Genomic DNA, 25081 nt, shown 5'->3' with positions numbered 1-25081 from the left:
AAACAAGAGTCGAGACACTGGATCATCAGCAATAATGGATGAAATATGTTTAGTGATTCTAGGAAATGAATTTTAAGTGAACCTTAATGTAGCAAGCTGAATACATTTTAAGGATCTGTTTATATCTCCTAATTCCAACCTTAAATGGGAAACCTTCCACAAGCATTGTAGGTCCATAAGTAAAGTTGCCATAGTCCCAGATGACCCAAGGCCCCCCCCCCCCCCTTTTGAGGGGGAGAACTGACTGGTGGTGATTTAACCTGAGGGTCACCACACCTTAGGTGAGGAGCAAGGTTGAGAAGGCAGAGCCTACATGAATAACCTCAGCCAGTACAGGAATTGAACCCGCACTGCTGGCCTTGCTCTGCATCACAAACCAGCTGTCCAGCCAACTGAGCTAAACCGACCCCCACGTCCAGAAGTATAACCGTGCTGAAAGAGAATGAAGTCACATTATTGAGACAACAGGCTGCAACACAGTATATTAAAGAATAAATGGTTTCAGATACAGCATGGTTACTTTGATATTTATTTAATGATCAACATCAAAGAGTTGAATTTCCCAGTGGCGCCAGGAAAGAGATGTTGGGATTGTTCCCAGGTCCAATATCCATCCCTGGGGAAAGTCACTCATCTGTGATTTTCCCAGTGGCAGCTAATCTATGTCCCGAGGGCAAGAGCACCTTTCATTAGGGATGGTGAACAGGCTCACAAAGTTGTTGGACTAATCAGAGGCCTTCTCGTTGGAAATGAGCAGCAGCCTGCAATGGAAGGTAAGTAAGAGAAAAGGTACTTCAAGATGAAGACAGCCTCTGCTCTATTTAAAAAAAAAATCTTTAATTAGAAAACTAAGATTCACCATCCAGCCATCACCTTGGAATGGGGTGCCCTCTCTGCAAGTCAGCCTTTGGTTGCTCCTTCGCCCAGGCAAGCAAGCAGAGATAGCCTCTAGACCACCCTGGAGTGTGGGGTACAAGCATCCAGGCAACTAAGCTGCCTCCTGCTGCCTACAGGAACCTTTTGGCCTCAATTAGAAAAAAAATGTTCACGTCTAGTTTTGAGCTCATCTTTCAGTGTTTTATGCAGTATTAAAGTGCTCTCCTCAAGTCAAATCAATATTTAGCTTTTCATTAGAGCTCTACTTCTGCTATAGCAACCAAACTATTCAAAGTCATTGGGAGGCCTATCTGGGCACCCATCATTTATAAAGAAAAATGGGTGGGTTTCTCCACCCCGCCACATTTCTGCCCCAACCCCCCGGCGGGATTCTCCGTTACACCGGCCGGTCAATGGGGTTTCCCATTGTGGGGCAGCCCCAAGCCGCCGGGAAACCCCCCGGGCGCCGGCAAAACAGAGAATGACTTCGGCGAGGAATCCCGCCCTAAGTTTTTTCAGCAATTATAATTGATGATTGTGAAATAAAATGTTAAAATTTTATTACAGCCATTCTTCTCTTCAGAGTTCAGTAAATCCAAAACATCTTTACATTTTTTTAATTCATCCATGTGGGCGTTACTGACTCGGCCAGCATTTATTGCCCAGCCCCAACTGCCCCTCAGCTTACGAGACAATTTCAGTCAACCATATTGCTGTGGATCTGAGTCACATGTAGGACAAACTAGGTAAGAATTAGTGAACCAGATTAATCTTCAAGATGGTAATATAAAATTTTGTGTTGTGAAATTAAGGAGTACCAGTGAAGTATTGATTTAAATTTAGAAAAAGGTTAAATGTTATTTTTTCTCGTAAATTTACAGGTGCATGTTTGCAAGACTTTCCTTTGCCGATTTCAAATCACAAGCTTTCCAGTTTCATTCCCCATACTTATAACACACGAGCTTTGGTGGTTGGATGGCATGCCCCTTGATTTACAATTAACTATTTAAAATTCTACTGTACTTGCAAACAAGAGTCCAGGACAAAAAAAAAAATCATGTTGTAAATAATTTCTTTATTCAACAGAATATGGTGGAATTGTCACATCTGTGGTTTACCTAGAAGAGAAAAAAACAACTTTTAAATAGCGGAAAAAATTAACAAACTCACTGACAGTATTTCTTGGGTTTTGGACAGAAACTGGAGTATACTGGCATCTGGCAAAGATCTAGAAATCCCTTTTGTCAGAAACAGTCAACAGTCAATTTTAGTTACATGAATAATTTGCTCAAAAATTACACACCATGCCTTTTCTTTATTTCCTTCTTTTCCTCCAAAGACTCATGAACTTCCTTTTACAATGAGAGATAACAAGAACAAGCTGCTTTTGCCCTTTAGGGAACCATTAAATCTCATTTTCCCCACCCAATCCTATAAAACAAATGTTTGTTTCATTCTTTATTTTAAATCGTATTAAGTCATTGCATACAGTGTCTATCTACTCTATTGCGATTGTAAACATGCTATTTCTTGAATATGCAACACTAGTGCTTTTTTTGTTACACATGCTTGCTTACTTGGGTATTATGAAATCCTTGTTAAAAAAACTTCAGAATGTTAATAACTTGAGTGGCATAGAAACTGACATTTTACTCAAAATGATGAACTCCATCCAGACAAAAATTGCACAGCAATAATCAAATTGTACACAAATTCCTGATCAACCGAATCACTGCTACAAAAGTTTACTAGCTGTAAAAATAAAAATCACCGTTATCATAACATTCTAATCACTACCGCGTACTCCTCAACGGCGCTAGCATTTTGCTGCCAACCAAGTCAGTTATACATTTTTGTACCAGATGGCCTCTTGTCATCCAACTGGACCAGAACACACTTATTAGTGTTGCTTTGAAAATTGCAAAATATGTTCTACATTACCAACATTGTTGGCCAAGCAAGAATTGAAAATTCTTAATGGAGGAATAGTGGTAAAGGTGTTTCCTATTAGGTGGGTCTCTCAATTCCCCTCCAGGCTCACCAATATCTACCCACCCTCGAAAATAATACGTGGTGCTACAAAACGAACAAGTCCAGCAATACTGCTGCCTGTGCAGAAAACGTTCTGTGGCCACTTAGTCTCCAAACTAACTGAAAAGAACACGCCAATAAGCTAGCGTCAGACTCAACCAATAAGTTATAATTGCAGCCAGATGAAGAATAATCCTTTCCCATACTCTGCCCTAACAGCTTTGCAGCGATTCCGAGATTTCTGGATACGATATACAACCTAATCTCAGCCTCCACCTACCCCAGCAAGTTTAGCTTTCACGGTTCATTTATTTAATCACAAAACCAGCACTTGTTTTGTGAATACTTAAAATTTAAGCACAATTGTACATTTATTCAGCTCCTATAAATTATAATCAAACTTTTCAGGACATAGCTATAGGCGCTCAGAGCTCCTATGCAAAGATCTCCAGAATATATACTTATTAGATTTTCAATTTACAATCCAAATCTGCACATGTGCAATACCATAATTCCTGGTATTTATCTTTCCAATATACATTCCTAGAACTCAATTATTTAGTTGGTTACGTTTTATAAAGATTTTATACTGGGCAATTAGATGCCAACATGAAAAAAATTGTAACAAGGATGAGAAATTTCATGTAGCTTTATTCACACATTTAATTTGCTACCAAAGATAAATCACTCTTTCAAAAATGATATCCAGTATCACATGAAATTCCAGAAAGCTTTCCCAGCACGCATAGTTACTTAGTACTTATTCATACCGATTTTTATTTGTGAGCAAAACTATGAGTACAGTACATTCATGATTAAATTCACTAAGTGAAAGACATGTTTCAATATGAATTGCAACTTTTCTATTTCTTGTCACAAAGCCCCCTCAAAAAAAGCATAAATGAGCAGCTCACCTTTAGTTCATAGTTCTGATCATTCTGTTGATTTGGTCTTCTCTGTTACCAGCATCACCACCCTCAACAAAATGTGTTGTCTTTTTGTTCATGCCACCACGTGGCGAGGATAACTTGAAGGGCCACAAGAAATTGTTGGCCATTTTGAAGTTCTTGCCTACTGTGCAGATCTCGTGGATCAGATCTTCAATACAAATTATGCCATATTTTCCTGAAATGTAAATAAATGGATCATTTGATTTCATACATTATCTGGAAATGTTTCTCAGGTGCTTCATTAAAAGTGGGAACTGTAGTAGAGACCTTTCTATCGGTCTCCTACACTGGTTCAGGCCATGCAGTAATGGACAAAATGGATTGCAAACCACATAAAAAAGGGAAACCAGTTTAAAACCAGGTTATCATTCTCCATCTGGAAGAGGAAAAAACAATCGTGTGAGCTCAACATTAACTTTGCATGTTTGTACATTTGTTTGTACTGGTAACCCTCAGCTCTCTTGTAGATCAGGTTTTTGATCCCACATTTCAAAAGAGCACTTCATTGCTTAAAATGTAATAAATACACTTGGTTTACAATTATGCTCCACTTTGGATCAAATAAATCCAGTTATAATAATTCATCCATACCCCTCCCACCCCCAAAAAAAAAGATGGGATGACTGACTACCTTACAGAATATCTACGTATTCTCCAAACATGACCCCGAGCTTCGAGGCACGTATAATTTTAATTCTCTATATTTCTCTCACATTGGCCTCTGTGTCCTCGGCCTCCTGCCGTGTTTTCCACTGAAACTCAAGATGGGAACAGAAACACATTCCTCATCTTTCAATTAGTCTTCTGGACAATAATTTCAGACTGTAATCTCTGCACTTATTATTGCCTTTTTCTTTGCAAATTTTTGTCAATTTGTTTTTGCAGTGCCTGTTCATCATTTTATCAATCATACCTTTCTCTAGACATATGTTTTGTTTCTTTACTTGTCCCATTACCACCCTCTTTGCCCCACACCACCAACTATTTTTTCATGTAATCTCACTTGTCTTCTACCGTATCAAAGGCTTTCTTGTCACAGGCCTTCTCTTTTGTCCCCTTTCAACCCTCCCTTTATCACTTGCTAAAAATCTATTACATGTCTATTATAAAAGTAGACAAGTCTTGCTACAACTGTACAGGGCATTAGTGAGACCACACCTAGAATACGGTGCAGTTTTGGTCTTCTTACACAAGGAAGGATACAAGTGCACTGGAAGCAGTTCAGAGAAGCTTCACTGTGGGTTTCCTGGGATAGGTGTGATTAAGCAGGTTTAGCCATACTCGTTGGGAGTTTAGAAGAACGAAAGGTGATCTTATTTATACATACAAGATGCTAAGGGGCTTCACAGGGTGGATGCGGAATCTCTTCCCTCAGGGGATCACGAGTCTTTGCAATTCTCTTCAACAGAGAGCAATAGAGGCTGGATTAATGACTATATTCAAAGTTGAGTGGTCACATATTGGATCTACAACAAAGTCAAACATCATGGGGCAGACAGGGAAGTGGAGTTAAAGCCATCCATCAGATTAGCCATTATCTTATTGAACGGCAGAGCATGCTCTATTCCTCTTTCTTTTGACGTTGATTCCAAATTTCCCCCCCATTCTGACCAAAGTGCATTGACTTTAAATGTTAACTCTGTTTCTCTCTTCACAGATGTGGTTTTATTTGTTGAGTACTTCCAGTATTTTATTATTTTTAAACTATGAAAAATGGATTAAGATTACTGTTGTCAGTGTCCATGTGCAAAAAAAGTATCATAAATAAAGGATTATGTCCAAAAACAGGACAAACATTTTTAACAATTTCAGAGACTGGAAATGGATGTTCAACTGAAATGTTAGCCTATCTTTAACAGGCTACAGACCAAGTGCTGGAAAATAGGATTAGAATAGATAGGTGCTCGATGTTAGCACAGGCACGATGGGCATAAGGACCTCCTTCGGTGCTGTAAAATTCTATGGCTCTATGTGTTGTTTTTCTCATTTTTCTTTTACAATGTAGTCATAGAATCAATACAATGCAGGAGGCCATTCGGCCTTTCGGGTCCGCACTGACCCTTCAATTAAGCACTCTACCCAATCCCTGTAACTCCATAACCTAACCTAAACATCCCTGGACACTAAGGGGTAATTTATGATGGCCAATCCACCAAACCTGCACCTAATCTTTGGACAGTCGGAGGAAACCCACGCAGACACGGGGAGAATGTACAAACTCCACACAGACAGTGACCCAAGGCCGGAATTGAACCCGGGTCCCTGGCGCTGTGCAGCAGCAGTGCTAACCACTGTGCCACCCTGCTGCCCTAAGAAATGTATCTAATAACTGTAATATACAAGTTGTGCTGTAACAGAGGTAGTTGGTGCTTTGAGGCAAGATTTGTCTATACCACTACTAGAAACTGACAGGGTGACAATCCCCTGCCAGAGTGGCTCCCAGAGATAAAATGTCTAACCAGCACATAAAGCAGACATTCCGCTGGAAGGTTCTCTCCTCACAGCCTCCCTCAAAGGTACACAGACCCAGTAACTGACTTTAGGATGCTACCCTAAACTAGATAGAAAACAAACCTTTATCCAGACAATCACCACTGACACAATTGATTACAGTGGGCTGACCTATTCCTTTACTTAAGCTCCAAAACCATTGACGTATTGGCACTGATTTCATTCACAAAGATTTTTTAACCCGTTGCTTTCGCCCCGGGCTGTTCATTTATTTCCTGACGGCTCAGGCAGGATCATCAATAAATTAATACTATCTCCTGCCAATTCAAGATGGCTGTTGATACCAGTCTGCGCATGTGCACTTGGAACCCAATTACTTCATTTACAAGACACAAATCCACCCTCAAATAGTGATAGCTTCTTTTCGGTAGTCTTCAAACTTTTAATAACAAATCTTACACCATTGCCCATGTATCCTCAAAAGGATTTATACCACAAAAAACAGCAATCATGTGGACCGTCCCTATGAACGAATGGCTGGTCTGAAATTTCAAACAATTCCACACTTCCTGAGCCCCCCGGCAAATGGGCACTTGGGGCGAAGCAATTTCCATGTCTCTTCTGCGTTCTCTCCCCCCAGCCATTTTTTGGGGCATTTCATCATCACATGATGTGTCATTTTAATTTGGAGTTGGGGGTGAGAATGGATGGATGGAGTGGCTCACATGCCACTTGCTTTTTCGAGCCCTGGGGGGTTTGGGGTGAACTATGGATAGAGGGGATCATTAAAAGTATCACAGTGATGCTGCCAGTGCGGCAATATTTGAAATTCTATGGCTAATGTGGACCGTGCATGCGCCCTACTCCACGGCCCCTATGAAGATGATGGCTGCACATATGACTGTGCAGATTCAGCGGTAGCAGCTAATGCAACCACAAATTAATGTTTATATAGCATGGTACATCGCAGTTGACATGTGAAAAATCAATAATGGGCTTCTTCCCATTGCACGCAACAAGTTACTATGTTTTACAGTCAATTACTTCAGATTCATTCATACATTCCTTTAGAAGATGCACTTTGAGCAACTTGCAAAAGCAAAATTACTCCGGAATGTCAAGACTCAACTATTCCAATTACTACTGGCTAGTCTCTCACTTGCTGCCTATGGCCTTACTCCAAGTCCTGTTCATCCATCACTTCTGTGCGTGCCAATCTAGACTGGTTCTGGATCAAGATTTTGAAATCCTCATTCTGTTTCTAATCTCTCCATGCCTCTATAATCGTCTCCAGCAATTCTGGCCTCCTAAGCACCCCTGATTTTAGTTGCTTATCGCTAGTGGTCACGCCTTCAATTGCCGAGCCCCAAGCTCTGGATGGGATTCTATGCTTCTCTTTCCTCCTTTAAGATACACCTTATAACCTAACTCTTCCACCAAGCTTTTGGCCACCTGCTCTGATATCACAATATCACTCAATGTCTAAGTTTGCTTTATAAACATCACAGAACATTATATTTATAGTGCCTTTAACATAATAAAAGGAATTAAGATGTTCTGATTATTTTAATGTGGAAATATAACCAGAAGGTTTACCATCACACAATCAAATCAAAAGGTAATGGTTTGGCCTACTCAGATATTACAAGATTTCATGAGGTCAACTTCATATTAAACATTACTTCCTGGCATTCATTTATATTGAATAAAACAATCATGTTGCATCTATTCCAGCAACTTATTTGTACGTTCACGTAACATTACCCATTTCCCAGAATATTTAGGAGCCTGATGAGTGAAATATATGACAGCAAGGTCAACAGATAATCAATTCCAGACTCTGGCAGTGGAGAAAGGCAGCAAGTTGAGAAACACAAGTGCAGTTGCAACAGTCAACACAGTTTCTTGCAAGTGGCCATCCAGGACATGCAGTTGAAATGATAAAAGCAGACAATTCTCCACCAAATAGCTTCCTCCTCGCCAAAAAGCAGTACTCGGGTTTACGTTGGAACTTTCAAAGAACTCTCCATATTGAAAATGCGGACAGCAGAATTTTAATTTCATCAGACCAAGCGAAAGAGTCCAGGGATACACTTGCCCAAATCACTAAAAGTAATGACTTACGTTAACGAGCCTATTTTTTAAAAATAAGAGCACCGGGGTTCATTTCCAATGGAATAGAACTGAAAGGCAGACAAGTCATGTTAAACCTGTAAAAGTCTTGGCTGGATCACACTTGGGAGTAGAACGTACAGTTCTGGTTTCTATATCATACTATAGATATAGTCATTAGAGAAGGTGAAAAAGATTTCCATGGCAGTGGTCAGGGGGGAGCTGATCTCGGTCCGGACCCATTGGGAGAAGGTGGACAGGGCAGAGACGGACTGACTGGTAAAGGAGATAATACAGATTGATAGAAGGTATGCGGAGACCCCAGAGGCAGGGCTTTTAAGGGAACGGCGGAGGTTACAGGTGGAGTTTAGCTTGCTGACCACAGGGAGGGCGATCTATGAACGTGGAGAGAAGGCCAGCAGAATGCTTGCACAACAGCTTAGGAAGAGGGAAGGTAAAGGAAGGAGATGGGAATCTGGTTGGAGATTCAGTAGGAATGAATAAGGCGTTTAGGAATTTCTACAGCAGGCTGTACAGGTCGGAACCCCCTACGGGACTGGAGGGGTGACGCACTTCTTGGAGGGGCTGAATTTCCCAAAGGTGGACGGGGAGCGGGTAGAAGGGCTGGGGGCACCAATCGGGCTGGAAGAGATAGTGGAGGGCTTGAAGGCCAGGCAGGCGGGTAATGTCCCGGGTCCGGACGGGTGCGCAGTGGAGTTTTATAAAACGTTCTCGGGGATATCTTGGGCAGCACGGTAGCATTGTGGATAGCACAATTGCTTCACAGCTTAGGGTCCCAGGTTAGATTCCGGCTTGGGTCCCTGTCGGTGCGGAGTCTGCACATCCTCCCAGTGTGTGCGTGGGTTTCCTCCGGGTGCTCCGGTTTCCTCCCACAATCCAAAGATGTGCAGGTTAGGTGGATTGGCCATGATAAATTGCCCTTAGTGTCCAAAATTGCCCTTAGTGTTGGGTGGGGCTACTGGGTTATGGGGATAGGGTGGAGGTGTGGACCTTGGGTAGGGTGTTCTTTCCAAGAGCCGGTGCAGACGCGAAGGGCCGAATGGCCTCCTTCTGCACTGTACATTCTATGAAAGCTATGAAATATTGGGGCCGGTGTTGTTGAGGATGTTCAATGAGGCAAGGGAAAGAGGGGTGTTGCCCCGACGATGTCACAGGCAACGATTTCGCTGTTTCTTAAGCGGGACAAGAACCCGGTACTGTGTGGGTCCTACAGGCCGATATCCCTGTTGAATGCAGATGCCAAGTTGCTGGCCAAAATCTTGTCCTCCAGGATCAAGGATTGTGTTCCGGACGTTATTGGGGAGGACCAGACGGGGTTTGTTAAGGGCAGGCAGTTGGTGGCCAATGTAAGGCTGTTAAATGTGATCATGATGCCCCCGGAAGGTAGGGAGGTGGAGGTAGTGGATGCAGAAAAGGCTTTTGATTTGGATGGGTATCGCAATGGATGCAGAAAAGGCTTTTGATTTGGGTAGAATGGGACTATCTGTGGGAGATACTGGGACGGTTCGGATTCGGGCGGGACTTTATTGACTGGGTCAGGTTACTGTATCAGGCTCCTGTAGCAAGTGTACGGACGAATAGGACAACATCGGACTATTTTAGACTGCACCGGGGGACGAGACAGGGATGCCCCCTCTCCCCACTGTTGTTTGCGCTGGCTATAGAGCCGTTGGCAATTGCTCTGAGAGCCTCGAGGGGCTGGAGAGGACTGGTCCTGGGGGGTGGAGCACAGGGTTTTAATCTATGCGGCTGACCTGCTTCTGTACGTTTCAGACCCAATAAAGGGGATGGAAAAAATCATGAGGACTCCAGGGGAATTTGGCTGGTTTTCGGGGTACAAGCTTAATATGGGAAAGAGTGAGATGTTTGTGGTCCAGGCGAGGGGACAGGAGAGGCGACTGGGAGAGCTGCCATTTAGGTTAGTAGAGGGAAGCTTCAGGTACCTAGGCACCCAAGTGGCACGGAAATGGGACCGGCTGCATAAATTGAATCTGGCCCAGCTGGTGGACCAAATGAAAGACGATTTTCGGAGATGGGACGGGCTTCCGTTGTCTCTGGCTGGGAGGGTGCAAACGGTGAAGATGACAGTCCTCCCGAGATTCCTATTTGTATTTCAGTGTCTCCCCATCTTTATTCCGCAGTCCTTTTTTAAGCGGGATCAACAGAGTGATCACGGGCTTCATCTGGGCAGGCAAGATCCCGCGAATAAGGAAGGTAATGCTTGAGCGGAGTCGGGGAGAGCAACTATTACTGGGCGGCTAATATAGCCATGATCAGGAAGTGGGTGGTGGGGGAGGGGTCGGCATGGGTGCGTATGGAGGCGGCTTCATGCAAGGGCACCAGTTGGGGGCGTTGGTAACTGCGCCTCTGCCGTTCCCGCCGGCACGGTACTCCACCAGTCCAGTGGTGGTAGCGGCCCCGAGTTTGGGGCCAGTGGAGGCGGCATGTGGAAGCAGTAGGAGCATTGGTCTGGGCCCCAATCTGTGATAATCACCGGTTTGCCCTGCGAGTATGGACGGGGGGTTCTGGTTATGGCGGAGATCGAGAGGATGGGGGATATGCTCATAGAGGGGAGACGAATTCAGGTATCTGCAGGTGCGGGACTTCCTTCATAAACAGGTGTCAACCTTCCCGCTCCCTAGACCGAGGAGCTGAAGCGCAAGTGTGAGGAGGAGCTGGGAGGTGAGATAGAGGATGGTCTATGGGCAGACGCGTTGAGTAGAGTCAACACGTCCATAACAGCCCAATACAATTTAATGTTGTTCACCGGGCTCACATGAGTGTACAGACGTGGGGGGGTAGTTTAGATTAGAGTAGGGGATCAATAAGGGTGGGATCTGTACGAGAGGTAAATGGCTTTTGCACTATGTTTATGGTGTCATATATATTGTTAATTCAGGGAAATATCAAATTGTCACCAATAAAACCAAACAAAGGAGAAAGGAAGGTGGCACGGTGGTTAGCACTGCTGGCTCACAGCACCAGGGACCCAAGTTCAATTCCGGCCTCAGGTGGCTGTCTGCATGGAATTTGCTCATTCTCCGTGTCTGCATGGGTTTCCTCCGGGTGCTTTGGTTTCCTTCCAGTCCAAAGATGTGCAAGGTTAGATGGATTGGCCATGATCAATGCGCGGGGTTACAGATCTTTCGGAGGATTGGTGGAGACTCGATGGGCCGAATGGCCTCCTTCTGCACTGTAGGGATTCTATGAAAACTTATTTACATGCATGATGTTTTTATTACTGGACTAGTAATCCAGAGGCCTGATGAAATGATCCAGGGACAGACATTCAAATCCAACCACAGTAGCTGGGGAATTTAAGTTCAATTAGCGACATGAAATATGGATTTATAAAAAGAAAATAGCAATGGTGACCATGAAATAGCAGATTGCCGTAAAAGCCAAATGGCTCATTCATGTCCTTTAGAAAAGGAAACCTACCTCCTTACCCAATCCAGCTTCCAGACCCAGAGTAACATGATTGATTATTCCCTGCCCTCCAAGCAAGTCACTCAGTTGAATTCAATAAGGCAACTCACTCCCACCATAAATCCTGAGCTTGCCAGTGATGCGTACATCCCATGGATGAATCAAAAATTACCCAGAGTAGTAGGAACGTGGAACTTGTTACCGCGAAAGGGAGTTGAAGCAAACAGCATATAGGCATCAAAGGCAACTCTAGAGAATCATGTGAAGGAGCAAGGAATAAAAGTACATGCTGATGGTGTTAGATGACAGTCAACAGGAAGCTCACATGGGAACAAAAAGGAAAATTTGCATTTATATCGTGCCTTCTAGAGCCATCAAGCATCCCAAAACACTGTGAAGTCACTGTTGTAATATAGTAAACGTGGCAGCAAATTTGCACACAGCAATCGAATAATGATCAGATAGTCTGATTTTATGTTAATTGGAGGATTGATTGGTCACAACACCAGAACTTCCATACTCTTTTCAAAATAGTGTCATGGGATCTTTAACATCCACATGAGAGAACAGATAGGACCTTGGTTTAAGGTCTCATCTGAAAGATGGCATTTCCAACAGTGCAGTGCCCCTTCAGTACTGCACTGGAGTGTCAGCCCACTCCTGAGTAGGCTTGAACCCACAACCATCTGACTCAGACGAGAGTGCTATCAATTGAGCCACGGCCAACATAGGCCAGTTGGCAAATGCCTTAAATTCTATGCAAGCAGCCTTTACCCGATAATCAGGAAAGAATATCTCAAGAGTTCAACAGTCCACAGAAGAGTCTGGATAAACGGCACCTGAGGGATAACTAGCTTGCAGAGAAATAGTATTGTGAACTGATTCATTTCTGTCCCTTTGAAACATATCATTGGCATAAAATGTAGAGAAATAGCCCAGTCGGACCAATCGACAAACTTCCAATAGCACTTCTGAAGGCCTGTGTATTAAAATACTCAACTACCACTTGGTCGAGGAAATTATGAGTTAGTGCAGTGGTACAAATTTCACAAAGACCATGCGCTGAAATGAAAGGACACTTGCATAATATGTAAAATCCTAACAAACATATTTATCAAAATAGCCCAGTACCAACTAAATGAAAATAACCTTACCGAGCTGTTTTTCAATCAATGCATTTTCAGTAAGACCAATACGCTGATGCTTGATCTTGCCAAAGCCACGTTTGTAGATCAATTCACGGACAGATTTTAGATTTGGATATCTAGAAAATGAATGACAAGTAATAACATTTGTTTAAAAATGTCACCATCCCATCACAAACTACTTCCCAGAGCACATAGTGATAAATCTCAAAAGGACAGATAATTTCAATAAATAAAGTGACATATTTAGTCCCTGGCTATAGCAAATCAATCAATATTCTGGTCCATTTTGAGAAGCATGTTTAACCAAAGGCTGCAAGTTGTATGCTCTTCACCAGAAGTACACATTAATAGTGATCTCCAATGTTTACCTGACAATCTGACCAGCAAAGCCCAGCAATTCAGTTCTCATTTGTATTTATGTCTGACTTGAAAATGCTGGAGCAAAATTCAAACATAAACACAATCAGATGTTCCCCAATGTTACAACATGCCATAGATTTTAGCCAGGGCAGAGGAAAAAATGAAAGTAAGAAAAGGGCAAGTATGTTGCTATCCCTTTTACAACATCAGAACGTCCTAAACTGTTTCACAGGTAATTAGGTATTTCTGATGTTTCACCAGTATTGTAATAAAGGAAAGATATGCCAGTTAATTTCTGCAACGGTCATATAAATAGTAGCAAGATCAAGGCATTGGTGATTTTGGCTGATGAATATTGAATCGAACACCAAGGAATATTTCCCTTGTTCACCAAGTAATGCCACGGCAATTTTGGAATCTACCCGTACGGCATTTTTGGAATCTACCCTAAGGGTAGAATGTCTCAATCAAAAGATCAACGACCACCCAACAACGCAGCAGTCTCGGAGTGTGGAATTAAAACCTGAGACTGGATTATGTGTTAGTTATAGTGGGGCTTGACCTCACAACCTTCAGCTTCAGTGGCAAGAGTGCTCCCACTGAGCTAAGACTGACACCTGTGGCGCGGCCAATGGGGAGTGGGAATAAAATAGCAATGGTCTTTATTTCTTAAGTGTTATCCAGTAACTTCCACTAGAAGGGAACTTATGAAATTTTTAGCAGTGAAATAACCAGGCTCTGTTTGATAGCAGGCTATTAACAGCTAAATTGCACCGTGGCTTTGTGACTACCAGATTACCAAAGTACCTAGTAACATGCAAATTGTCAATACCTTCAGGAAAGCATTTTATTTTAAATATAAAAAGTGTGTTATTTAGACATCACAGCAGACTAGAATGTCTTCCAATTAGGTGATCAAAAACAGTGAAAGAAACTTTTAAAAAAGTAAATAAGTGTTGTTATTGTAGGCCGCTATCCATGCCTGCTTGAGGGTTGTTTAATAAATCACCAACTGCATCCATTCAGAAAATACCATACCTAGTTTCACACTGACAGCATGCTATATTTTAGTCTACCAAAATACAATTTCACGGGTAATTGCTTATTTTCTAATCACATACCCCCATGCAATATATGGCTCTGCAATACGGAGCATGTTGATTGAAGCCTTATTCAGTTTCACAAAAACTCCATTGAAGATCTGACGCAGTCGTAGGAGCTGAAGTACTTTACGAACTTTAGGACTAACACCATTGATGCTGTGAAGCAAGGAAACAAATTAGCAAGATAGAAAAAAATATATATATATTTTTTTTTTTAAAAAGGTAGTTATTTATTTGTTGTCAGTTTGTAATGGCTTGAAAATGTTAGAATAACCCATCCTTACATTGATGAATAATTATGCATTAACACTTACCCCCTGATACGAATCACGAAAGCTAGCCTTGGCTCCGCAGGAACATAATAATTATTAGCTTTGCGTGCCATTCTGGCAAGGCGGATCTCAGATCTGTACATTTGCTTGTACTCCTTGTGGTAGCACTCAGCCCTCTTATAGATTAGTTTTCTCTTCACTCTATTCATCTTGAAAAGAAAGGGTACATTTGCTTAAAATGTACAAAATAGATGGCTTATATTGTACTCCATATCAGAAAATAATCAAATTGATCATGTAATATAAACATTTTCTCATCATTCCATCCCCAGAAAAAAGGACGAGAAGTACTTATGGTACCCATATACGGACAGTTTGATAAAGATGTCCAAAATCATGAGCAGACTGGACAGAGTAGAGACAAACTATTCCTGCTCGTAAAAGGATCGAGAATGAGAAGGCAGATTTCAAGTGATTTGCAGAAGAAAATGTGATATGAAAAAAATCTTTTTCACACAGCGAGTAGTTCAGATCTGGATTGCATTGCCTGGAAGTGTGGTGGAGGCAGATACAATCAAGGCATTTAAGAGGGCATTAGATGATTATTTGAATAGAAACAATGTGCGAGGATACAGGGAAAAAGCAGAGAATGGCTCCAAGTCACAATGTTCATTTGGAAAACCAGTGCAGAGACAATGGTCGGATGGCCTTCTGCGCCGCAACAATTCTCTGATATGCAAACAGTGTGATTTCACACTATAATTTTACAACCATATAAACTGAGACATTCAATTATTTTTTAATCTACCCTTTCATGGGACGTGGGCATCACTGGCAAGGCCAGCATTGGTTGCACATCCCTAAATGCCTTTGAACCAAGTAACTTTCCGTTTCAAATGGAAGTTAAGAGTCAACTACATTGCTGTGGATCTGGAGTCAAACATTGGTCAGGCCGGTTAACTACAGCCGATTTCTTTCCCCAAGGGTCATTATCGAACCAGATGGGTTTTCACAACAATCGATCATAGCCATCACGGTCGCCATCACTGAGACTAGCTCTATATATTCCAGATTTGAATTTAAATTCCTCCAACTGCTGGTATGGGATTTGAATCCAAATCTCCAGAGCATTAACCCAGGCCTCTGGATTACTAGCCTGGTGATGTTACCATTGCACCATGATCTCCCCGTAAATGCATTCATCATCATTTACTACACACCTGAAGTCAAATGTAAAAATTTACTTGCAAAAATTAACCTGATCAACTCTTTGCAGACCATTAACTTACCATATAGAATTTAAATACTGACTATTTACAATGACAAATTAATCTGATAAGGAAACAAAAAGGAAGACTTGCATTTATATAGCTGAAATTAAAACAGAACATGCTGGGTAGACTCAGCAGGTCTAACAGCATCTGTGGAGAGTGAAACACAGTTAAGGTTCATTAAGTTTCATGAGTCATATGGACTCAAAATATTAACTTTGTTTTTCTCTCTCCAGACGCTGTCAGAGCGGACACGTTTATCCAGCATATGTCTTTTCTACTAAGCATGACAACTGCTTTTAATACCAACCCTCTGCAGGGATGCAATCCTCAGATCCTTAGTTTTTGTACCATGTATAATTTATCATGAATAAATAGCACTTTTAAATAAGTTACTACATTGGTAAACAGGTGAATAAAAGATTAACCTTGCAAAAGATGAAGACGATGAATGCCCACAAAAATAATATAGTATTTATGGTTAGGAACGTTTAGAGTCTTTAATAGTTAAGTACATGGGCATAAACACTGGTTAGCCCTACTACCTCACAGCACATGGGACCTGGGTTCAAGTTCAGCCTTGCAGTGACTGTGGAGTTTGCATGTTCTCCCCGTGTCTGCGTTGGTTTCCTTCGGGTGCTCCGGTTTCCTCCCAGTTCAAAGCTGCGCAAGTTAGGTAGATTGACCATGCTTGAATTTCCCCTTAGTGTCCAGGGATGTGTAGGTTAGGTTAAGGGACTATTGAGATAGGGTGCTCTTTCAGGTCGGTGCAGGCTCGATGGACCGAATGGCCTCCCTCTGCACTGTAGTTCTATGAAATTATTATGTAGTGGAAGACAAAGGCAATTAAACTTGTACCATCACACATTCATTAAACATGATTAAAGGACAGGTATAACCAGATAGGTCGGAATGTTTCACAAACCTTCTTTTCTACCAACAAACGCTTGTCACGCTTGGCCTTCATCAGTGCAAACGCCTGGCGCTTTTTCAAAAGGCTTTCAGGGACAGATGGCACCTTCTTCGCTCTGGTTAAAAAGGAAACAGATGGAGGTGGTGGTTATTTTACCATAAATTATTCGCAGTACCAAATGTCATCTCAGTCCTCGTGATTTGATGCAGATGTTAAACAACGTGCATACATCCAGATATAACTATTTTCTTGTTAGGTCTGTAGGCCACAGCCTGATCGTGAAGACAATGAACAAATATCTACATCGAATATGCCCGCTCGTGCAAACATTTTCTGAAATAACTATTTCTAAGATCTTGGTCAGTTAATCGGATAATTGAAGGTCCTTTGCACGAAGTGAAAGTTTCAACTGAGTGCAATGTAACCGGAGAGAGATTCGGGACTGGACAAGCACGTCATCATAACACTGCATCCAATCGTTAAACTAAAAAAATATATATAACAAGCTAGCGCATCACACAAGAATATCCCATAGGTAAACAGTGTTGAAAACTGAAATTTAACTACGGATGGATTTGGATTTTAATTCGCCTCAATCCACACTCACTTTGTGTCCGCCATTATCGCTACAGCCAACAGGGGTGGGGGAGGGAAAAAGGGAGCGACGCATGCGCGGACTGCATTTAAAACCTGCCTTGGGAGGAAGGTGCCCCTGTCGTTGCCTGAATCGATGCAGCAATAGGGGTTTGAATGCCTTTAATAATATTTGCCTGTTTCTTTGAACTGGCATCTATCATACAAAATTTAAAAAATGAGGAATAACGTCATACGGCGACAGTTGCAGCCAGGGGCAGGGAAGTAGGCCGCCTTTGCGGGGTCCTAGTGCGCGGGGAGGGCCGTGCAGGTTCCTTATTTAAAGGGTGACGCGGATTGAACATGATCAGAGTCTCTAGGAGGCGGCAGTGGTTAGACGGAGGCTGGAGTTCCCAGGGGGAGGCGTAACACCATCGTTACCACTCAGCCGCCTCCGGACAACGCTCCTCGCAGCAACCGGCCATGAATATCGTGGCGGAGTTTTTCGTTGTCACTTTCAAAGTGCTCTGGGCTTTCGTGTTGGCCGCCGCCAGATGGCTGATCAAGCCCAAGGAGAAGAGCGTGTGCGATCAGGTGTGCCTGATCACGGGAGCCGGCAGCGGGCTCGGCCGGCTCTTCGCGCTCGAGTTCGCCAAGAGGAAAGCCAGCCTGGTGCTGTGGGATATCAACCAGGAGGGTAACGAGGAGACGGCCGAGAAGGTCCGGCAGCTGGGCGCCCGAGTGTACACCTACACTTGCGACGTGAGTAAAAGGGGCAGCGTTTACCGGACGGCCGACTTGGTGAGGAGAGAAATCGGCGATGTGACGGTGCTGGTCAATAACGCAGGTGTGGTGTCTGGACACCATCTCCTCGAGTGTCCGGATGAGCTGATCGAGAGGACCATGATGGTCAACTGCCACGCTCACTTTTGGGTGAGTGTGAAACGCTGCGAAAGTTTATGTTTCATTGTTTAGCTGCTGTTCCTCTTGCCCATCGAAAATACTTGGTTTTCCCCATAAGCAAACTGAAGCTTACTCATTGGCACACGTCTTGTGTCAAAGTAAAGGCATCTTTCTATACTGAATCCAATTTATTTGCTAACATGCGATGATTTTGTGATCCAGGTGCATTCTTAAGTTGTGCGACATAAGTTTTTTTTTTTTTAGATGGTGTTAACCCATCCATCCCGGTACTCTGCGCAAGAAAGACTGCCAAATAAAACTTTTACATGACAGCAAATATCCCGCTCTGAGTCGCAGTGCGGATGGTAAGCTTTAAGGGAAATATGAATCAGTCCCGGTTACTAGACATTGGTGTACACTTCGGTATTAATGATTAATGTGATTAATTGTTGCTGCTAGTGCTACTAACTGTACCAAAGCACTTTGATTTTAATACTGATTATCTTCGTGATTCATAGCGGTTCCTAGTGATTCGATGTCTCTAGTGAGTGGCTTCCGGTCCTCCACTGCTATCCCTAACGTGGGTTACTTACTGAGTCTGTGGAAGTAGGAATCTGTCTGGTCTCTGGATAGTTTGCTCCCAGCCAATAGCCTCGCATACTTTTTTGGGGGGGGGGGGGAGAAGGAAGAAGAGAATCAAAAGGTGTGTTTTATACGAAAGCGCCTCTTTGGGAGTTGATTTTTAAAATCCCTATTGTGGAATTGCATAAAACAAGTGCTTTCGTGTTGGCAATCTATGCAGATTGTGGGAAGGACTTTTTGACTTTTTTCTTCCCAACTCTTAAGTGAGATTGTTCTCTACGCAATTCCGTCATTCGCTTAGACTTTGAGCCATTCGAAATATTCGATTTCCTACAGGAGCTTAATCAGCGCCTCTGGTAATAGAGATTCGGAGGTAATTTACTTATTACGAACGAGCGCAATTTTTAAAAGAAGCAACTCTGTAAAGTAACCGTACCTGCATAGTGTAGGCTTATTCCAAAACGGGGTGACGAAGATTAATACATTTCGCTGTTCTCGACTACGAACACAATTACAGACCTAAAGGAACGGAATTATGCCCAGTTTAGATACAATATTTGAGCGAATGTATATTTTGAGGTGCAGAAGGGCTGGATGTAGGTTTTGGGGAAGGAAAATGAGTTTTCAGTTCATTTATAAAACTCTGACCTTTAGTGTTGAGCAGAATTCTGTTTTCTTGTGAACAAACGCTGAAGACCTCTGTTCCATAAAAGAGTGCAGAAGGAATTATTAAATTGTCCATTGAATTAGTTGTTCATTCCATTCCATACTTGTGGGGGTGAAGAATACTTGTCGACAATGCCCCAAGAATATGGTGGTGGGCCTTTCAACATCCATCATGACCACTGCAGCTGATCAATGATGTGTCCAATTGTGTAACCAGAATACTTGGCCGCACTGCTGTTGAGTGAGTTATCACATTTTTGTATTAAGTGTCCCAATAGTGGCCCTTCTCTTCCACTACCTACATCTATCATTTTCAATAAATATAAAATACCTCCAGAGACATGGTGCTTGTATGAGGAAGGTTCTGCACTGTCAAAATAATGACTCTTCTTGGAAGACTGCAAATTACCTGATATCTGAAGCTAATCAATAGTTGGTACAATAAATCTACAAGTATTAAACTGACCCAATTCTACATTAATGTTATAAAAAATGTTTTAAATGGTCTTAAACATAGTTCAGGCTACACTAACTTAATGAAACGGGCTTCTGTACCTCCCAACTGATCAATGGAGTATCCTATTGAATGCAACTCGTGACATTTCCTTCACTGAAGTCTGTATTCTTTCTCTTTCTTCTCCTCCTCTTTCTTCCCCCCCCCCCCCCATAACTCCATGCCTTCACACACTGAATTACAGGTGGAAAGAGGTGCCAACATGAAACTGAAAATCCTGCATAAAGTTTATTTTCCCCATCCAAAGAACTGTGGTTTACTGAGTCATAGAGAAAAGTGTAAGGCTGCTGCAACACCATCCGTTTTGAAAATCCCAGTAGATTGCTCTCCAGGTACAGCATGACCTAGTAAACATTATATACCATGCATTGTGTTTTCTTCAACCATCACCCACTGATCAAAGTGTGACAACATACTAAATTGTGTTGCCTATGAGTGCAATCCTCCTTGCTTCCCCTCCCCTTGCATTCCAAAGAGCATATATCATAACCCCATGCTTTCCATATCCACAACCCAAATGTTAAATGTGAAGAGGTGCTAACATGGAGTGGAAAGAGTTCCCTTTGTATTTGTAGGTGGCGCTGTTAACTGGAGCAAAGATTCAGCCAAAACATATTTTAGTATGTATTTATTTTTACATATCCATGCAACTGCATACCCTGACCATTGAGTGGCACTGCTGCAGTTTTTCTTTTCGACTAAAGCTCCATGGCCATTAAATTTGTTTTCTCCAACTAATCTTCGTTCTTACTGAAACACCCTTTTGTATGTTTTTGATTTAATGAAAACCTAATTAACTTTCACATTCCAACTGTTTCTCCTTTTAAACCATCAATATAAACTACATTTATGAATCAAATGTGTGAAAAGGTACTGATTATCTAGTAGTTTGACAAGGAGTCTGAACACAACCATTCTGACTAGCAAACTGATCAGACCAGTAGTGTTTGCAATACTAACTTGATTGAAATTATTTGATCCTTCAATTTTTGTCTAATCTCTTGTGCAAAGTGGTGCTTTTATTCGTGTACTAATTCAAATTGAAATACACAGAAATCTTTGTCAGATAATTTGAGAATCTTTCAAAATTTAAATTTCCTGTAGTTGATTTTAGATGACTGGAGTTACTAGTTTAGTATACTTCTGCTTGTAGGAAATTCTGTAATACTTATAGTTCCTACTTGAGGAGCAGACCTTTACTTTTCACAAGTCAAATGGGTAAATAGTTTGTCCAGGTTGAAGTACACGCTGTATATTGTATATAAAAAAATTTTTTAAAAACTGCTTTCAACAGAGGAGTATTACTGTTCTGAGTGCATTAGTATTTTCTTTTGGACCATAAAGTATTAATTTGAAACAGAAATTTGCTGGGGTACAAAATGGAGTGGGCCACGCAGCCCTTCGAGCCTGTTCCACCATTCAATAAGATTGTGGTTCTGCCATCAGCTCCCATGTAAATGTTAGCTGTTACTGGTATGATGGGCTGAATGGCCTCCTGCACTCTTTGAAGATGGTCATTGTGGTTGCATGGCTCCTTAAGTGGGGGGGGTGGGGTGGACTACACAGAATGTGACAGGCTTGGTGCCAATTGCTCGTGTGTGTGAGCCATGGGCAGTCTGCATGGGGTCCTGGGAGCAGTACCCTGGGCAGTGGGGATGAAAGTGACTGGCTCGAGGCCAATTGCTCAGATGTGTGTGAACCCTGGCATAGGCAGTTTATGTGCAACTCGGGGAGCAGTACCCTGGGCAGGGTGGACCAGGAAACCAAAGTGTTAAAACATGTTCTATGGTGTGCCTGTTACATAACTGCCTTTTTGTCTTTCATCATTTAAGCCCCTTGATGAATGTCTCGAGCATTCACAGTAATACTTGCAGTTAGAATACCAAGGAATAGATTAAAATTTCTATTGCCATGTTCTCTGGTATGCCTATATCCTTGCTCATTTTTGTCCTATATATCTGAGAGAAGCATTGACCCATGATGATGCGTGGCAAACCGTTTGTATGTTAGCAATTTAGTTGGTTCCGCTGCACTTGAAGGCTGAGTGAGACTAGAGAATGCTGCACTACCCTGCAGGAACTGAGGCACCACGTTATAAATTGATAATGCACTTCATATTTAGCCTCTTGCTTAAAATTGCGCTTGTGATCTGGGCAGTAGGAATTCTAATATCTTACAAGTGGAAAAATTGTTTTTCTTCGTTCTAAACATTAACAGGCCCTAGTGGATCTAGCAAGGGCATTCTGATGTGATTCTTGACTTTGCAGAGACTGGTTTGATTTTTGATTCTTTCAATATGTCCTTGAGGTTGATCTTGCTGTGTTCCCTTTTTTTTGTTCCAGCTAAACTTCCACATCTCGTATCTTAATCAAAATTACCTTATTACATGTGATTGCTGATTTCTTTGCGTGTTTTTAATCCAGGAAGAAGATGCTGTCGGAGGGTTTTTGTGAAGGTAATTAAGATATTAGCTGGGCTTAAAAATTGATAAGATAGGATGGCCTTACTTGACGACCAGACCAGATTAAAGGATACTGAGGGAAGTAAGTGCAGAAATTGCAGTGGCAGTGCTATATAATCTTCCAACCCTCCTTGGATATGAGTAGTCTCTGAGGGCTAAAGAATTGCAAATGTTATACTGTACTTCAGACAGTCAGTTTTACCTTGGGAGGGGGGTCTTTTAGAAATAATATGGAACAACATTAAGCCACTTTGGTAAAATGTGGATCAATTGCGAATAGTCTTTGGATTTGTTAACTTAAATATGAATTGTCCTTCATGTTGAAGTATGTGGAATAGAAGGGACAGTGACTGCATGGATTCAACATTGGCTGAGGTACAGGAAAAGTAGTAGGAGATTATTTTTTTTTTGGACAGTGTTCTTAAAGAGTCTGTGTTAGGAGCAATTTTTCGTTATCTATATTGATGGCCTGAGGAGTGAGCATAGGACAGTTTTTTAAAATGTGTAGCTGACTCAATTGTCAGAGTTATGAACTGAGGATAATGATGAATTTCAGAAAGACAAACCGGCTGGTGGAACGGGTAGACACATGACAGGATGAAATTTAATGCAGCAATGTGTGAAGTGAGAAGGTATAGAAAGGAAAAGTAACAATTCTGAAGAGGAACCTAGGGATGACATCCTTCATGTGCACAAATGGACAGAGGTGGCAGGGCAGGTTGAGAGAACTTTTACGGTATCTGGGTTCCTGGATTTTCTAAATGTAGGATTGGATATAAAAGTGAGGAAATTATGGTTTACCTTGTAAAGCACTAATTCAGCCTCCACTACAGTCTAATTCTGAGCGCCACACTTTAGGGTGGATGTAAAGCTTTAGAATGGGTGTAGAGAAGATTTGGGAGAATGGTTCCAGGGATGGGGGACAAGATACATGGGGTAGATTTGTGAAGCTGGGCCTGTTTTTCTTGGAGAAGAGAAGATTGAATGAAAGATTTGATAGAAGTGTTGAAAAAAGGGCTTTAGAGTAATGGGACAAAGGATCAAGAACCAATGACTAGGATTGAAGATAATTGACAAAAGAATCAGTGACAAAAAAAATCAGTGTGCAGAGTTGGTTGGAATCTGGTATGCACTGCCGATGGCTTTATCCATCTGAGAGATTTACAGGGAAAATACAAGCTAGTGGACTAGCTGAGTTGCTGTCGCAGAGAACTCATGGACATGAATTGTTGGGATTCGACTAGATTTTCATGAAGATTCTTGGCTAATAAAAGATTGTCAGCCAATAGTATTTTGAGCAAGTAAATGTGCTGCAAATGGAGCTAATTTAATTCTTGGTCTGCCACAATACAGTTGTCAGGATTAGTTTAGCCATGTTTGCTTTTGGCCTGAAATGCTATTTAACTAAATCAGAAACCTAAATTGGAGCTTTGAAAAGAGTAGATGACCGTAGTAATAAATATCTTAATAAATAATTTCTTGTATCACCAGTAACTCAGTTGGTAGTGCAGTTGCCTCAGTCAGATTCTGGGCTTCCAAGTCCTATTCCAGAAATAGAGCACAAAAATCCAAGGGTGACACTGTTGCACTGTCCAAAGATGCGATGACTATTTCATAAAGGGTAGTTTTCCTGAACCTACTGACATTGAGGGTTAATAATCTGTTAAGCAAATTCTGAGCTTCAATCATGTCAGGCCTAGCCTATTTGGGTATCGAGCATTCCAAGCCATAAAACGGCAATTTGTCTTTATGCACTTTACACTTATCAGACAATCTTCTATGGAGTCTTAAGTGGAAGACCACTTGCTTTTTAAAAAAAAAAAAAAAAATCAGTTCCGGCTGTATGTGCTCTGCTCTATTCTGATATAATGGGCCAGAATGAAGCACTACAGTACCTTGTTTTGCCTGACCTAGAAGTGAAGTTTCCTAAAACATCTATTACTTCCAACTCCCATATCAGAGTGATGAACCTTGGCTGCGTTAAGGTTTTTGGAATGCCTACTTACTAGACTTGTAAAATATGGCAAAATGGTGCATGAGTTTAAAGCAAGCAAAATATATTGCTGTTTATACTCCAGTGTATAGATTCTCTTGGGCTCTTGTCGGGCCATAGCCACCCTTGACATTAACCGCAGCAGTGAATATTTCCACAGATTTTAAATTGCAGGATGAGGAATAGTGTGCTTCCATTGCTTAACACTAATAAAGGATAAAGAGTTCAGCATCTTTAGGAGTGGCTGTGGGAAAGTTAGGAGTGGTATGTTGTAGTGGTTTTCTTTGCAGAGTAATGACCGCTTCCTGTTTGTATACAAGTTGTATACTTGCTGCTCACCAAGTTGTGGTGACACTCTGGTTAAATCACACCAGTCACCTCCAAGGGAGATCAGCCTACGGTCCTCCTGGGGCTGTGGTTATATTTATTCATTTTCTGCACTTTTTTTACTT

General features: G+C 41.9%; 2 protein-coding genes across 2 annotated transcripts in view; one reads left to right on the top strand and one right to left on the bottom strand.

Moving 5' to 3' along the window:
• Nucleotides 1-1931: 1931 nt before the first annotated feature.
• On the bottom strand, nt 1932-17696 carry rpl7 (ribosomal protein L7). Its single transcript, XM_072467555.1, has 7 exons — nt 17545-17696; nt 16950-17052; nt 14796-14962; nt 14500-14637; nt 13025-13134; nt 3822-4032; nt 1932-1994 (listed from the first exon to the last, which is right to left on the bottom strand). The coding sequence occupies exons 1-6, from the start codon at nt 17556-17558 to the stop codon at nt 3824-3826; spliced, it is 741 nt and encodes a 246-aa protein (XP_072323656.1). The 5' UTR covers nt 17559-17696; the 3' UTR covers nt 1932-1994; nt 3822-3823.
• A 166-nt stretch (nt 17697-17862) lies between these two features.
• LOC140385421 (retinol dehydrogenase 10-like) overlaps nt 17863-25081 on the top strand; it is a 100482-nt gene continuing 93263 nt past the window's right edge. Inside the window, exon 1 of the mRNA XM_072467554.1 lies at nt 17863-18443. Within this exon, the coding sequence (XP_072323655.1) occupies nt 17994-18443 (450 nt within the window). The 5' untranslated portion in view covers nt 17863-17993. The remainder of the gene's footprint in view (nt 18444-25081) is intronic.

Source organism: Scyliorhinus torazame, chromosome 11 (assembly GCF_047496885.1).
Source record: "Scyliorhinus torazame isolate Kashiwa2021f chromosome 11, sScyTor2.1, whole genome shotgun sequence".
NCBI classification, from domain to species: Eukaryota; Metazoa; Chordata; class Chondrichthyes; order Carcharhiniformes; family Scyliorhinidae; genus Scyliorhinus; species Scyliorhinus torazame.
Note: the sequence above shows the minus strand (reverse complement) of the source record. Positions and strands in the feature narration are given on the sequence as shown.